A 16,832-nucleotide genomic window follows, 5' to 3' on the forward strand; every position below is an offset into this window, starting at 1 on the left:
GATTAACTTCTGTAAGATCCTGGGTGGCTTCTATCTTTACTTCTGTTAGAAAAAGGTTGAATCATTACAAATAAATTGTTCAAAATGTTCATTTAAACCAACAAGTAAAGAACTTTGCATAGTCCATTAACCTACTCTGGATAGATACTTCAATGCTTGGCATTTCAATTTCGTTTCATCAATCAGAATTAGGATTCATTAAAATTCCTGGACCGTAGTGGTCTAGCGGGTTTGTTTAGCCGCGGCTTATTCCAGCTCCACCAAATTATATTGAGATTATCCCTACGTAAACTCAGACGCAATCAGCCGTTGTTTGGACACTGTTGCAGCTAAGCTGCATTCCGTATCGTTACATCTGTATCTTCATCAGATAACGCGCAAAGTTCAGCAATATAAGTGCGCAAACATCCCCACAAAAGACACCGAAGGACACAAAACATAACAATAAAGTTGGCCGGATCCGCTGACCATTGCAAAAAGCGCATCGTTCACGGTGTCCTGGACACAATACTAACTTGAATCGTTCGTGAAAACGTTATGCACTCGACGGTTTCAATTTCCCGCGAACTAGCCATTGCAGATGTTCGGATGACACTCATAAATATGATTTGAAAATCGTTTTATGTATAACTCATAAACTTTTATCTTCGCTGCCAGGGTTGAGGGTCTCGGAATGGACCTTTGGTTCCCAAAGTTTTGTCTGTAAATTCAAAAACGCTAGCATGATACCTTGTCGTAAAATTTGCAATATTTATAAAACGCTTAGTTTTCTCCATTAGGTATATTTTAAGTTTTAAATTTTATTTTTCTCCATTATATTCAAGTGCTTTCATTCTACATATCGCACCTTCGGTAGAATAATAAAGTGGTCCTTACAGGAATATTATCAGAGCTAGACCATATTAAATCCAATAAAAATATTAAAATAGCTCTCCTGTAAAATTGCAAAAAGTGCAATTGTGCCCTTGTTCTACGGAAAGGTGCGATATATTTTTAATTATTGTGACATTGACATTTAATTATTATCTTTTTTTTTGTTTTATAACGCAGCATAAGCCCAAGGCGTCCACTGAAAATCAGTGTAATAAAGTGAAAATCCATGCATTTAGCTGGCTGGATATACTGAGTGGGCGTCCTTTCTGGCACATCGCCTTATTTCATAGACCTAATACGTATTATTATTGTTATTTTTTATTGTGCTAATTTATTGTTTCTCTATTTTTATGCGCCAAATTTTTTTCTTTCTTTCTTTCTTTCTTACATTTGTATGGTAAACTTAGGCAGATCGATTTTTCAAGTTATTTGTAATTTAGCCAAAACGCTTTAAACTATCATTTAATGTGCATTCTCTACAATTCTGATGAAGCCAATGATCTAAGCATAGATGCTGTAGCAAGTAAAGGGTAGACAATTGATACATTGCTGCAGCTCATCATTACATGCCCGGTAAATAGCATTATTAATAAAAGTTTTAAAAATGTGCCATTGTTACTGATTTCAAACTTATTTTTTTCTGGAAACACAATTTAACAAACAAAAGAGGATTCACAATAAAAATAAAAACTTCTCCAAACTGCCAAATCGTTAAAATATCTCAGACCCAGCTTAATCCCCATCCAAAAAGGGCGTTGGCATGTCATTTGAGAATCAGTGTACTAAACGGTCCCAGTTAGTTTCCTGCACAATACCCGCAGACGTTTTAATATCGCTCCGTCTGGCAGTATCTGTACTATCCCAGTGTAAATTTTGTACGGGCAAAACTGCCGTCCGGCACGCCACCTCTGCTTGGTCAAATAATACCCTTAATGGCCAACTATTGCCTAATGTATTTTGCGAACGGAATAATGCTGCAGCGGTGTCGCCGGCCTTAGAGGCGCGATTTAGATAGTGTTTTGGACTCGAAAATGGTAATTGAATTTGGGGTTCATTAAAAGATTGTAGCAAGCTTTCATGATTAACAAGCTGAAAACTTTGACTACCAGAATTACAAAGAGATTAAGGTAACTTGAACCATGTATTGGTGCTACATAACCCTTGTAGATATTACTTACACTACATTTATAAAAACAAAGTTGTCTGTGACAGACAGACAGTCTGTCTATCTATTCTCAAAAAAGTGCTGAACGAATTTTTAAGCAGAATTCACCAATAGATAGTGAATCATGAGGAAGGAGTCTTTCTAAAAGACCGAACTTAGGTACGTGGCCGAAGCTTTAGGCAAACGTTAGAACGTCGAGTCTTTCGTCATCGTAGTGCGCACTCGCTAAAATAATGTTTTGTATAATATTTGAAAGTGTTGTGAATGCTTATACTAAAACGTTTGTTTTTATTTGTATAGAGAACAATAGCGTCTAGACAAACCTAAAGAGGATTTAGGACGCTATTTGGATCAAATATGTAATTGCTCAATAATGAATAATAAATAAAATAAATAAATAAATAGTATCTTAGGCCCGGTTTTTTGATTCGTAGTTAAAGTAACCAATGGTCAAATTTGACAGATGTCAAATGACAAGTGGTTAAATATCAGAAAAAATGTTTTTCGAACAATGGTTAGCTTGACTTTTAGTACATTTTTTAACTATTAGTTAACATTTTGTTAATATTTAACCATTAGTAGCAAAATTTAACCATTTGTTATTTTAACTATGAATAAAAAAACTGGGCTCTAAAGTAATACACATGCACCCAAATATTTGTTTTCTACGGTTTTCAAACCTGCGACTATTGGCGCAGTAGCCGATTTCTCAACCACTGTGTCAACCAGACATACATATAAATAAATCCATGTAAATTCTACGTACAAAAGAAAATAGAGATGCCGTCATGTGCCTTTATCAAGCACAGTGTCCGCCATAATGGCTAATAAATGCGAAGAAAAAAGCGGAATATTCCGACCTAAAAATAATATTAGGGTCATTCATCAACTTCAAGTGAGTGTGGAGCACTGACAAAACGCCGTTTTGTTATTTTATTTGTTATGTTTGTACGAGGAAGACCCTGTTCGGTATTGTTACTATTTTATTTTCTGAAAACTTTTGTCCAAAAATGTTAACAAATGTTCGAGATAAAATAGAAATTCCTTATTTGCAATAAGCATTCTTAAAGTACATACCTATGAGACTGATTTATTCACCAAAATACGAAGCATACATATTTTGCTAAAAATAAGTTACAAATAGATAAATATTTGCGTTCAATCAAGTTGAAAATTTGATTGAACGCAAATATTTATCTATCCTTGGCTGTTACTCATATATTAGTCTATTAGATATTCATAAAAACCTTTCACAGTCCCCAAAACTCTACATTTATGTAGGTATTTACTCGTATATTGTGTGTAAACTTCACTCATTTTAATTAGTTACAATTTAAACGACAAACAGCTGCAAATCAAATATCTTTCACAATCACCGGCTATTACGGTAAATAGTATTAACGCGGATACAATATTAATGTAATCCACAAACTTAATTAATTTCAAACGTAAAGAATAACAAACAATCCGATTGGGTCCAGCTAGAGACGTGTAGAGTACACCCGGACTCGAGTATTATTGTACGAGGACTACCGAAGTACGCAATCTCTGTGTAGTTGGAAGTGGGATGATATTATTTACAAGCTTTTATTTAGCCTTTTTCTATGTGTTCGTTCGCTTTAATCAATTATTTGTAACTTGTTGGATACATTAAAAATACTTCTACAGACGAACATAATTACCAATATACCTAAACTGTTCATTTTACGAATAAGGCCCAGAACAGACGGTGAAACGCAACTGCAACGAAACTGCAACTGCTAGTTACTTTTGAGTTGCATCTCAGTTTCTGCCATAGCGTCCGTTGAGAGACCACACATGACGCGACCAGTTTGAAACTTTCAGTTTTATTCATCAGAATCATTAGAAAGTTGCAGTTTCGTTGCAGTTGCGTTTCACCGTCTGTTCTGGACCTTAGTATCTGAATTCAAAATATTTGAAAAATATTGTAAGAAGAAAAATTTTTTTCGTGAAGTTTTTCATTTAATTATCTCCGAAAAAGTTATAGTTTAAACAGAAAATAAACCAGATAATTATTATCAACTTGTAATTTATATACTTTTACTTTATTGAAATAATAATTCACATAAAAACACTATTTTATTAAAAGAAACTTAAAAGGTTTTCTTTTATTGTAGCCATTTAGAACAAAAAATTGTCAGCATCAATCATCTCAAGTATTTCACAGAGTACTCGATAAAGTATAGATCACAGAAACTATACCAGATAATTGTTATCAACTTATAGCATAATATTTCACATAAAAACACCATTCTATTAAAAAAAAACTCAAAAAATTTTCTTTTAATGTAGCCATTTAGAACAAAAATGGTCAGCATCAATCATCTCAAGTATTTCACAGATACTCAATACCAAAAATCGTCCGTCACATCACTAGTGGGTGCGTTTGCAATAATTACTATCCATTAATCTACGGCGGAGCTTTGCGTTACATGCCACAAATTAATTACGTCACATACGTATATTATGCGTGTCTCGTGCGAGTATGATGTATCGTTCCCAGAATGTTATCAATATTAAAAAGGCATTATCATCTCGTTAAATAGTGAAGTTTTGTAATGTGAATATTATTTAGTTTGGTAATGTATTAGCCCCAATTAATATAAATGGCAGCCAATTGATAGAGCAAAAAAAGTCAAAGTAATTATTTAAATATTATATTATTTGCTGCTTGCTTATGCAAAACATTTTTTGATTATTTCTTTGATTGCTAAAAATAACAAAAAAAAATCCCACTTATGTTTTCTTATTCCAAAACTTTGAAGACTTCTTTGTAGTTAAGCCTGCTAGCTCATTCATATAAATTTATAGCACGCCTTTAAGTATTTATTTAATTAATCACTGCTGGCATTAAATTATTAAACACATAATCCCGAATTTTTACGTAAACACTATTAACTCATTCTTCTGACGTCACAGTTTAAATTATCATCTTGTTAATTTCGGGACACGAAAATTCGTAATAATTAACATTAATAACACTTGTGGGAATATTTCGCCACATCGGCCGAAATAAATAAGTAGTGTAATGCAAATATTAAAACAATCCACTGATGGGACATATTTTCATTTAATTAAAATTTCACCTTCACATCGGTACGTTTGTTTTGCGGTCGCGAACGTTTTGATAACTCTCATTGTAATAATGTATCAATGCTTAAAAGTAATAATTTTCATTTCATATTAAATTCGACTTTTTTTTGTCGTGTGGATTGTGTGGATTTCGATCGTCATTAACATCAGGTCATTTATTCTGCACTACAGGAGAAAAATACCCCTTCTAAATTAGGTAACAGGAGTAAATGGAGGATTTAGCCTACACTCACCACCCTGGCCAGCCGATTTCTGAAGGCTTCGATATTTAGATAAAACCTATTAAGTAACTGTTAGCGCTGGACGCAGGCCGCTACCAAACGATCAACATGGAAAACATTGGGGAGGCCTATGTTCAGCAGTGGATGTCCTATGGCTGAAATGTTGATGATGATGATGAACTGTTAGAAGCATTGGTTACTAATTTAGATTTTGAATATCGAGATAGGCCTTCTGACTCTACATTTATGTAGTTTCTTGATGAAATCTAAATCTCTTAATAAAACACTCAGAAGTGACTATTTTTCCAAGAGCAATCCAAGTAATTTTCTTCAGAAATATTATGCATTCTAAGATAAACAGCTATTTATCGAAGATTTGGCCCTTATCTACAACAAAGCCTCTCTTTTAGTGCACGCTTTGGTATTGATATGACAACGTACATGTCCGCAAATAGCGGAATGCATAATCAATAGGCGAGAATATGGACGTGGCTTATGTAATTATTAACTAAGTACACAATGGCCTCTATCGCGGTATCCTTGTACTCATTCGGCAAACAATGCTCGATGCAGACTGTAAACAAATAATATACGATGAGTTGTAGTATGAGGCTTGTTGCACTAATGTTGGCCGGACGCCATTTGCTTCGTTTCCGAATAAACCACTGACTCCGCGAAAACTGATTGTCGTTACGAAGAAACTTCTTGAGTGCAGCTCAAGTCGTATTACTAAGCTGTACCTACTTGGATTATGAAACGATGCTGGAATCTTGATTCTATTTCAAGAATGAATTAAGCTTATATTTGATTGAATTTTGTCAATGTTAGGCTAATAATAATAATAGGCTAGATGACAAAATTTCAATTATTTGTTCGTCAGACAGATAATTATAAAATATTAGACTCGATTTTGAGTAGATTTTTTACTCAAAAGTGACGTCTCGCGACATTTCAACTCAATATAATACTGTAATGATTCGATTATGAAAAACAAAAAAAAATGCGTGTCCAATATTTTTTTATTATCTCTCTGACGGACTAAATAGAATTTCGATTTCATTACCCAGTCATAATCCCTATTGCACATAGCCTATTCTGGAGATTGAATCAAATTTTGAACGTCCTTTCGTAACAGGCTTCATAATCCGTATTATGTAACTCACCTCAATATGACCTTAAACATAAGCACGAAAAATATAATTTGATATTTAGAATTTTGTGTGTCTCGTTTTGTACTACGGGCCTTCGTCTAAATTCGTGACTGAAACCCAGTACCGTACCTATAAAATTGAATTCATTTCAATCAATATCGTATAATAATAAATGACGTTTTATTAAATTGGATTGTTTTCTGAAAGGTCTGGAAAATTACAAGTGCTATTATTAGTAACCCATGATTGATAGAGCTGCTTATAACGTGCCCTTAATTAAATTTTAATTAAAACACCTAATTAACAGATGACAAAATGTGCTATTTGAATAATGAACAGATTAATTCTTTGATCCCTTAGCAAGCTCACCATCGACTGGTTTTAGTACAAAATTACATTATTTTAATGAGCCGGTCAACCAGCAGGTGGTTGGAAATTACGTAATCAAATTTACGTCTACCCGCATTCTGCTATGTCGGTAATTATTTATTAATCGGCAAAAGCTGCGCAAAAGGGATATCTTGTTGCGATTGTTTGGGTTGCCTGTAGTGGTATCTTGGTAATAAATGGAATTGAAAGGTTTTTAGATGAAAATCAATTTAAGATTCAAAGGGATTTGTGTGTAGCGCTTGGAAATTGATAAGTTTAGTTTCATAATATCAATGTTTAAAAAATTGTAATAAGAAAATACAATCTTAATTTTTATCATTTTTTCGATGCACGTGCACATACATTTGCACGTGGGGTCAAAAGCTCATTTCAAGTTGCTGGATTGAATTCCGTGGGGAATAATTTCAGTAAAATAAGAAAGAGGTTTAATAGTACCTACATGTACTTATTTGTTGCTGGTATTTTGGTCTAATACAAGCTCTAATACAAGCTCCTGCTTGGGACTACGTCATTGGTTAACGTTCTTAATTTCTCTAAAACCTTTCTATTTATTAATCACGTCATCATTATTTTCAGTTTCAGTAGGAACTTGAATACAGACATTTAATAAGATAAACGTCATAATGAGTTGCATATGAATGCAAAGTACGTTAACTCCCACTGCAGAAATTTGCGTAATAAATGGCATGCGATTGCTCATTACAATATGTCTCTTCGTCGCGAGCAAACACACGCTTATCAAACGCTAGAAAGCAATACGGAGTGCGATATTACTCCAAACCTCGCAAGTTGGAACTAACACAAATTCAAGTCGAATGTACTAGTCTACACTCCACACTAGGCTAGTAGGTTGGCCGTAAATAAACAGGGCCTGTGTTGCAACCGATAAGCCGAAACAGCGACAGTGGGTCGCCCCCTTCAAGCCACCATCTTGGCACGATAGATACCTAGGTTGTCATGACACGAAATTTTGGTCTATTGTCGTTTTAGTTTTGGATCCTTTGGTGTTAGTTTTGATTTAACGTCGGTTAAGTCGGAAGGTTTGGTTGTTTGAGAATTTCCCGGAAAGAATTATCTGCATGTATCTGTATCTAAAAGTAGAGTTTCATTTATTACGGCAAGCACATATAAAATATCACCCTAACCTACAGCTGCATATTTAGAATTGATTCTTTTAGACAAATTGCTGCTGATTCGTCATCTTCTTTATTTAGCTTGAGAACGTTGCAGATTGATTGCGTTTGAAAAAAATACTGAAACCTTGCCTACACCTAAAAAAAACCTCAAATATGAAGGCTTTAACAGTGTAGGTCTTAACTTTTAAAAACTACAAGACCCACTCTGAACCCAATTTAAAACCCAAGAAAGTAACTTTATGGTTCATTAAGGGTCCTGTATTATCCTGAACAAAATGCTCCCCATTTTTTATCTTTATTTGCGTCAGCTCACAAAATGCAATCGGGCGACGCAACGACGAGATTAGGCGGTCTAAATTCGGCTTTAATTTTAATCGCCGTATCGAGCTTGCCCGTTCCGGAGTTACGGGCCAAGTATACGGTTTCCGTACATTGAGCTCCCGGTGACCACTTTGTGGTCCCCGTTTTTAATTTATGAGCAAAAATTTTAGCTTGCTATTTCTAAATTGCGTAGCTTTGCTTCTTAGACAATTTAAGAGCGTAAAGATGTGTTTGATGAAAATGATGTTACACACCCGAGCGGTGTGTAACATCATTACATTGTTCATGGATCGAAGAAATTATGGGCTACCTTTTTTTAATTTTCTTTGACGTTCTTAAATGCCAAAATACTAATTTTGATTTTGATTTTCTAATAGTTTACTCCATCAAATTTTAGAAATTATTTTTATTAAATTTACGGAAAAACGAGGGTCGTAAGTAGACCTTTATGGAGCTAAAATAGTTGGACTTTTTCACTGCGGATCTCTTCTTTCCCCAACTCAATCTTAACCATAAACAACGAGAGGGTGCGCCTGATACTGGTGCTTGGCAGTCATTGATAACATGAGGAAATCTATGGTTTTGTGGAATTGTATTCCAACGTATAAACGTTTAATCACCCATAAACATTGATAATTATTTAATCTAGATAAGCATGTGCTATAAGATGAAAGCTTTTCTTCATAAATTTTATTTTATCGTTTAATAGGTAAAGTATTATTATTATTGATAAAATAATATTATGAAAAAAGTAGGATTAATTTATACAAAAGCTTAGCTTAACATTTCATTCCTTCTGAAAAATTAAAGAAATATTAATTTTTCAAATATTTTTTTCCAAATATAGCACTGCAGCCTTAAAAGATGAACGATAATGAACTAAACTGAGAAACCCCAAATCTAACTCCAAAATACCTTTCACCTAAAGACGATAAAATATACTATACTACTTTAATCGTGAAGTGGGGGTTAAGTAGGCCAAAATACAAGAGAAATTATCCGCCTAAGTGGTCTGTACAGAATTGTAAGCGAGCGGACGCGTTATTTTTCATCTCTCTTTATATTTGCCCGGCGCTACATCGACGGCCGCATCGACCGGGATTCTAATCAATTTAATTTATCAGGGATCCCTGGAGGCAGCCATTCACTTCATTTAATGCGTATATTTTGCGGCAGAGCTGATTGTTTTGAACCATTCGGCTGTACGGTCCATTTAGATTAATTATTGGATTACTTAATTTCGTTGCGGATTTACGCTGTACGCTACATACTTATGCGCTGTGATTTATCGCGTTCTAGCATTTCCCATATGATTAGTTTGGAATTTGAATATAAAATGGACTGATGCAATGTCAAATATGAAACAGTATCATTATCATTAGGTCATTTGGTCTCCATTGCAAGATCCATGACCCTGTCGGATTCATTTGCACATGTAAAGAGAGAATTTGCCTCCTACACTCGCGGCCTTGAATTAGCATACGAAATGTAAACTGGCAATAATAAACCTAATAAAAACAGAAACACATTAAATCCGCATTAATTAATCAGTAGTTGTAATTTAATTAATCAGGTGGATTTAACAATGGGCCTCGGCAGTGATTTGTTTGGCCTAACCGAATCCTGCAATGAGTTGCAATTATCGAAAAGGCATCCATAGCTGCCAAAGCCGGTTTGTCCGCGCGCGACCTATCATTAATTGCCGTCAAGATTAAATAAGAAAGTCGATAATCGACGGAATAAGGGTGGAATTACTGTGGCATTTGTCCCAGGGACTAATAAAGGAGACAGTATTGCACTCGATACGTATAAATGCTCGCAACATTTGGGGCGTGATATTAATTCCGGCGTAATTGCTATCGGTTCCACCCGGCCTGCAGCCATGAGCAATGAATACGGGAGTTACCGCTATTTGTTCCTGACATTGCGGTTTAGGGGCTCGCCTCGTTTATTTATTTTCTTAGAGTTTTGTCCAAACAATACCCGACTGGATTATCGGGCTCATTCCGATAGTTCGGCCTAAATCCGCGCAAAACAATGGGCTTATTTCAAATAGCACTATTGTGTTACATGCAATTAACATCGGAATAAACAAAGCGAGGCAAACAAAGTTGGCGATCGTTTTGTTTGGTAAGGCTGTTATTGACTTTTAATTTTCGATGATAGTTCTAGGAAAATTGAACTGCAGGTGTTCTATTGCTGCAGATTAATTGTTTTTGGATTAAACCAGTTATTTTTAAATGCTCTTTTCTTGAAAAATGTGTTCCCGTTTTTTTATTTCATAATTATATTCCCGTAGCTTTTTTTTTCAGAAAAAATGTAATGTTAAGAAGTCAAATAACTTTCTGGTTAGTATTGATCTTTGTTTCTTTTCAATTTAAAATCTAAAGCATGCTATCCTAAATCATAAGCAGATCATACACATGGCCTGTTAATTAGCGATCTCAAAATCAGACCGTATCGGCTTACCAATCGGTTTCAAAATCAATTTCCTTGTATATACCGTATCCAGGAATAAGGTATTATGATATCAGAGGCAATATCCAATTGCCTGAATATCTCATGTACTACGTACAGCAAAATCACTCTTATTACGTATTACATAAGATGACACAGTGTTAAACTTGATGTGAAATGTTAAAAGGAGTTGTAGTGTAAGATGGGTTCCACCATCTTACGTTAACTGTAACTCAAGTCTGTCAAACTCAATACAAAAACAACGGTTACAGTTACCGTTAAAATTAACGAGGTGCAACTGAAGCTAAGAGTGAAATCTCGTAAAATAAGTGTGTACAGACAGCAGCACATCCAGCTAAGCACTGAGGTCTCTTATACTGTTGTAATAGGAGCAATTTTGCGACAAAAATGCATAGTTCTGATGTACTGCCATCATACTTGAACAATACATATTACTTAAACCACAAGTCACCGTGATAACTGACTGAAAAGAAAATGTAGAACTTAAGCATCAAATAAAGTCGCAGGCAAAACCTAGTCCTTTAACCAGTGGTTACAGTTACAGTATAACTTACGCTATCAAAATCGCGTCATACATAAATTAGGTGCGCGCGGTCAGCCGACCAGTTGAGCCGGTTAAGCCAATTCTGCAACCGAGGGCCAGGAGTACAGGCACCAGTGTATCATCAGTGGTTGATTAATAATGACTGGACTTCAGTTAATGCAATGCACCTGCGCTTTGTGGTTCTTAACACATTTTGAAGGCATTCGTGCTTCGTTTTTGTTACTGAGGTATATTAGGTATTATATGAGGTTATTCTGATAGACTGAGTTTCTTGCGCTGCTTCTTCTCAACAAAACTGCTCCAAAGCAGTGGTAGGGTTAGAGTTTTCTAGTATCTGCAACAATTTTGAAACAAACAATTTTAAAATATGAGTACAAACTCGTTAGGACAAATGGTTTAATCAATTTATAATTATCTTGAAATCAAATTTCATCGTCAACGAATTGAAAAACATCAAACACCATAAGCTTATTACCACATTTTTCAAAAGAGAATTGAGTTGTACCATCAAAAAAACGAAGAAAATAAGGCACGTCCCCTTAAAGATAAGTAGGACGTAACTCCATTCGGTAAAGGGCCTCTCCACTCGTGGATGCAACGCATCCAATCTTATTAGAGCTCCCCTGCTCCGCATATCGCGAAGATATCGGAGGAGATAGGGGTTATTGGGTGGACATTGGGGGGTCGGATTTGGGTGGACAAGCCCCACACAGTCGGCCCGTGCGGTGTGAACGGAGTCCCTCGTTATTTTCAATTTCCATACACGAGCGCTCTCCCGCTACACGTTTTCGTGTACAAGTATGAGATGCGAGTGTATTAAGCTATGAATCTTGTGAAGACTTGAGCTGATTTAATAGGTTCCCTGTTAAGCAGTTACGATTGTTTATAGAGACGCTTGTAACATTATTTTCGGGGAATGTAAGACAGTGGCGTAAATCTTGCGGTACCAATTTGATTTATACTCAATCTCATTCATGATTTCAAAAATACTAAAGATACCTAGGATTATTTTAATAATAAAAAGTGTATAGTTAGCTAGCCTATAAAATTTATTCTAATTGAGCGCAAAATGGAGAGACTTACAATACAAGAATTTAAATATTAAAAAATCTAAAGCTTCACTAATATTGTCTTAGAAATAAAGTCCACATACCGCTCTATCTTGTCCATTCCTCGGAACCCACTCAGAAATATCAAGGAAGATGTTATTATAACACATTTCTGGCAACACCTGTAGGTAGCGAGCTGCGCTACAAGGGGAAAATTGTATTTCCATTTTTACAATTTCAATTTAGTATTAATTCGAGTCCGGAGAACGGTTGGGTGCGCCGCCACATGTAAAATATGGATCGGCTAAGTGAAATTAAAATGCTCTATAAATTGTGATTTTTGCAAGTCCTAAAGTGGAGAAGGCTTTTATTATTTATCGCCCGCCAACCGATGCCCAGCGCCCGCTTACTGAAAATCGCTGTGTTATTATTCAATTTACTTGTTTGAAATATTAACATCGGTGTGAATAATCTTTACGTAACCATTTTACCTTGATAGCTAAATTAGATTTTGTAATTTTTATGTTATAATTTGTAAAATACGTCTTCAAAGTTTTTGTAGCGCTTTGGGGCAAATGTATCTGTAAAGAACTTTGCAGAATAAAAATAGTTTGATGTTTTGACAGATTTTATGTAGAAAATGTGTCAAAACGTCGAACTTGTTCATAAGTTCTTGATAAAGTTGAGGACAAACCAATAGACCTTCGCTATTGTCGAATAAGGTTTTTGACAATGTAAGACCCAGTTACACAAAATAAATATTTTTAACGCGTTCAGACATCGTTCAAAGTTGAATCCTACGATATAAAATAGCAGTTTTTAAACGCTGTAAAATTCCTCAAGCTCCCAGGCAGTCTTGTTAACTAGATAGAACAAAATAAATATCATTAGGTGCAACGGGACGCAATCAGCGGACGGCTGCTATTGGCGCTGTCGCACCTGCTTGCAGTGTAAATTCTAAGTGCAACTGTACTTTGAGTTAAATAAATTGTAGATAATAAATTGTAGAGTTAAAAACCTCGCATTTAAAAAAACTTACATTTTTTTTCCTTCCCAAGTGTACTCTGGTGTCAGACTGTTAACCGTTGGGTAAAAAAAATGTATAATAAATTATGTTTTCTTTGTTTCAGGGGCTTTGGCTTTATCACATTCGGCGACCCATCTAGCGTAGACAAAGTATTAGCTCAAGGAACTCACGAATTAGATGGCAAAAAGGTCAGTATCATAGGTTTTTACATAATCTAAAACAATAAAGAGGCTCGATAGATGTATTTTTATAACAGTAACAAAAAATATTTTTTGAAAACATTTTTATCTAAATTGGTCATACGACATTCCCAGCGCCGCCATCTACATTACTGGCAGCGCCATCTTTTGGTGTTAGATGGAACTAGGTAGCAAAAATTTGTTTACAAAAATATGAGTATTTTTGTAGAGCATAAATGTTTCAGGTATACGAGTAGTAGACGCAATTCTAAGGTATAAAACATCAAAGATTTCGACACGATCATGACATTTACTACGAATTCGGATCCTTCACAGTTTATTGACACATCCCAAATGACATAAATTCCACCCTCGCTGCCCGAATGGCCTTTACAACGCACATAAACGGTTAAATCAGGGTTGGTTTTAATATTTTAACACGTAATTTTTGTTTACGTGAACTACGTCATTTACAATTTTAATTCGCAGCCTAAATGTCGTACGGAATTTGTAAAAACGAAACCGCTCATGAATAGAGATGTAAACATGATTTAATTACGTCATTACGTATGTTCACGTCTGTTTAATTGAGGAGATTGAACGTTAATTGTTTGCGATCTTTTTAAAGGTAAATTCTTTTGATTATTTTGAAGGAATCATTACTGATTACTTTTTAAATGTGTTATCTTTGTAGTGAGTATGTAAATGATATAAATGAAACTATTGTTTTTAACGAATATGGGGTAACGTCATAAACGTCAAAAATCAGTTATCGTTATACTTACGGTCAAAGTTAGGTGGTGCGACAAGCCTTAATGTTATCCCAACTAATATTATAAATGCGAAAGTAACTCTGTCTGTCTGTCTGTCTGTCTGTCTGTTACGCTTTCCCGCTTAAACCTCGTTACCGATTTTGATGAAATTTGGCATAGAGATAGTTTGAGTCCCGGGAAAGAACATAGGATAGTTTTTATCCCGGTTTTTGAAACAGGGACGCGCGCGATAAAGTTTTTCTGTGACAGACAAAATTCCACGCGGGCGAAGCCGCGGGCGGAAAGCTAGTTAGACATAATTATTTAGCTCTGTCAAAAAATGCACTTAATTTTAATTGTGACGCAACAAAATTAAAAGCCACCAAGTTAAAAAGGTTGTCAGTGCAGCGGCAACCGGCAACCGGGACAGCCTACCAATTTCCGACGGGTCACTTTCAACCACATTACCGACGTGGAACTAAAAAGTAACCAACATTTGTGTCCCATGCTTCCGTAGCGGTGAAGGGGTGGGAAAACCATGAAGTGCATGCAGCATATTTTTTAAATATTATGATTCATGCGAAAGTTTCTATTCACTCGATCGTGATTAGAATAAGAGGCAAACTCGCCTAGAGCCAAGCTTTAGAAAATAATTATTTTGAAAGAAAGAAAAAGAAAAAATCGCTTTAGAAAACAAGAGAAGAATAAATGAGTGACTAAGAAAATATTAATATTACTCTAAAATTGCATTTGTTAGCCTCTATTAATCCCTCAAAATGTGATTTTTGTGTGCTGTTAGTTTTATCTAGTCAATATAAATCTTCACCAACTTCGGAGTTTTAAAAGTAGAAGCGGTATATTCATAAGCCGCTTTGTATAGTTTGCTATAATTGATGCAATTCACGACGGCGAGTGAGCTTTACATGTGTGGTGGCTCGCTACTGTTTCTTTTTCAAAAGTTTTGATAGATCACTATGTACACGTACACACACAAGTAAAGCTCACCCACCTTCGTGAGTTGCAAGAACTATACTAGGTAATATAGGTAATCTGAAAAATATTCACTTTAACCGGTCATAACTGTTCGCAACCAATTCCCGCATACCAACAGTAACAGCGGCACCAATATGAAACCGCATAAAACACCGAACATTTCCCGCGGAAGTGAAAATTTTAATTTTTCCAAAAATTTCCCGACTATATTTTAAGAGTCGACGTGATTTATTAATGCAGGACCGTAAATGTCATTTATACGGAACGAGAGGAGACATTTTGCGTCCATTGTGTCACATCCAGGATATGTCAATGGTACCTATTCAGGATTTTTGTTTATCCAGTTATTCGACAGAAATGCGGGTATACATAGTTGTTACAATTCACGAAGGCGAGTGAGTTTTACATTTGTGGTGGCTCGCTATTGTTCGTTTTTTCAAAAGTTTTTATACAGTGTGAGTCACGTTAAAGTGTACATATGAAAATAGATGAAACTAGACCTATTTTTATCGACAAAAAAGAGGTCAAATTTTTTTTTAGATTTTTTTAAAAAATTTTATAGAATTTTTTTTCCTTCCAATTACTTATTGTAAAGAAAACGTAATAACTTTTAAACTAAGCGGTATATCCTGATAAAATAAAAACAGTAATAATTCTAAATAACAGGCAATACTAAAAAAATACATAAAATACACAAAAAAGGCCAACAAATAATAAAAAATGATATTTTTTGAAAAAAATCTGCATTTAATTTCGTGTTTTTTTGGTTATTTGATAAATTTCTCCAAAAAATGCCCCCATAACAGGTGGTTTTTATTACTTTGTATTATTCTCTATCGTATTACCTTTGTAAAACCAAAAATTGCATGTCTCTATCCCTATCACAACATTTGCTATGATCGTTTGAACTAAGCCTCTCCGGGCGCGCCATTCAACGCTTCGTTAACAACGAAACTGAAAATGGCTCTAGATTTGTAATTTTGATAAAGACAAGTTAGATTTCAAATAAACACAAAAGATTTTGAAGTAAAATAAGCATTTTAGTTAAAATTAAAATTGTCTCTACCTGTAGCGGAGAATAATGTTGTGGCAGGCCTTTGTTCAAACGATCATTGCAAACGTTGTGATAGGGATAGAGATATGCGATTTTTGGTTTTACGAAGGTAATACGATAGAGAATAATACAAAGTAATAAAAACCACCGGTTATAGGGGCATTTTTTTGAGAAATTTATCAAATAACCAAAAAAACATGAATTTAAAAGCAGATTTTTTTCAAAAAGTATCATTTTTTATTATTAGTTGGCCTTTTTTGTGTATTTTATGTATTTTTTTAGTATTGCCTGTTATTTAGCATTATTACTGTTTTTATTTTATCAGGATATACCGCTTAGTTTAAAAGTTATTACGTTTTCTTTACAATAAGTAATTGGAAGAAAA

At 34.8% G+C, this 16,832-nt stretch overlaps 1 protein-coding gene across 1 annotated transcript in view; it reads left to right on the forward strand.

Moving 5' to 3' along the window:
* The window catches only part of Rbp6 (RNA-binding protein 6), a 291,681-nt gene that overhangs the window by 259,886 nt on the left and 14,963 nt on the right, over positions 1-16,832 (forward strand). The window contains exon 4 of the mRNA XM_028320469.1: positions 13,573-13,657. Within this exon, the coding sequence (XP_028176270.1) occupies positions 13,573-13,657 (85 nt within the window). The remainder of the gene's footprint in view (positions 1-13,572; positions 13,658-16,832) is intronic.

Source organism: Ostrinia furnacalis, unplaced genomic scaffold (assembly GCF_004193835.3).
Source record: "Ostrinia furnacalis isolate ACB-3 unplaced genomic scaffold, ASM419383v2 OfSCF7387, whole genome shotgun sequence".
In the NCBI taxonomy this organism is placed as follows: domain Eukaryota; kingdom Metazoa; phylum Arthropoda; class Insecta; order Lepidoptera; family Crambidae; genus Ostrinia; species Ostrinia furnacalis.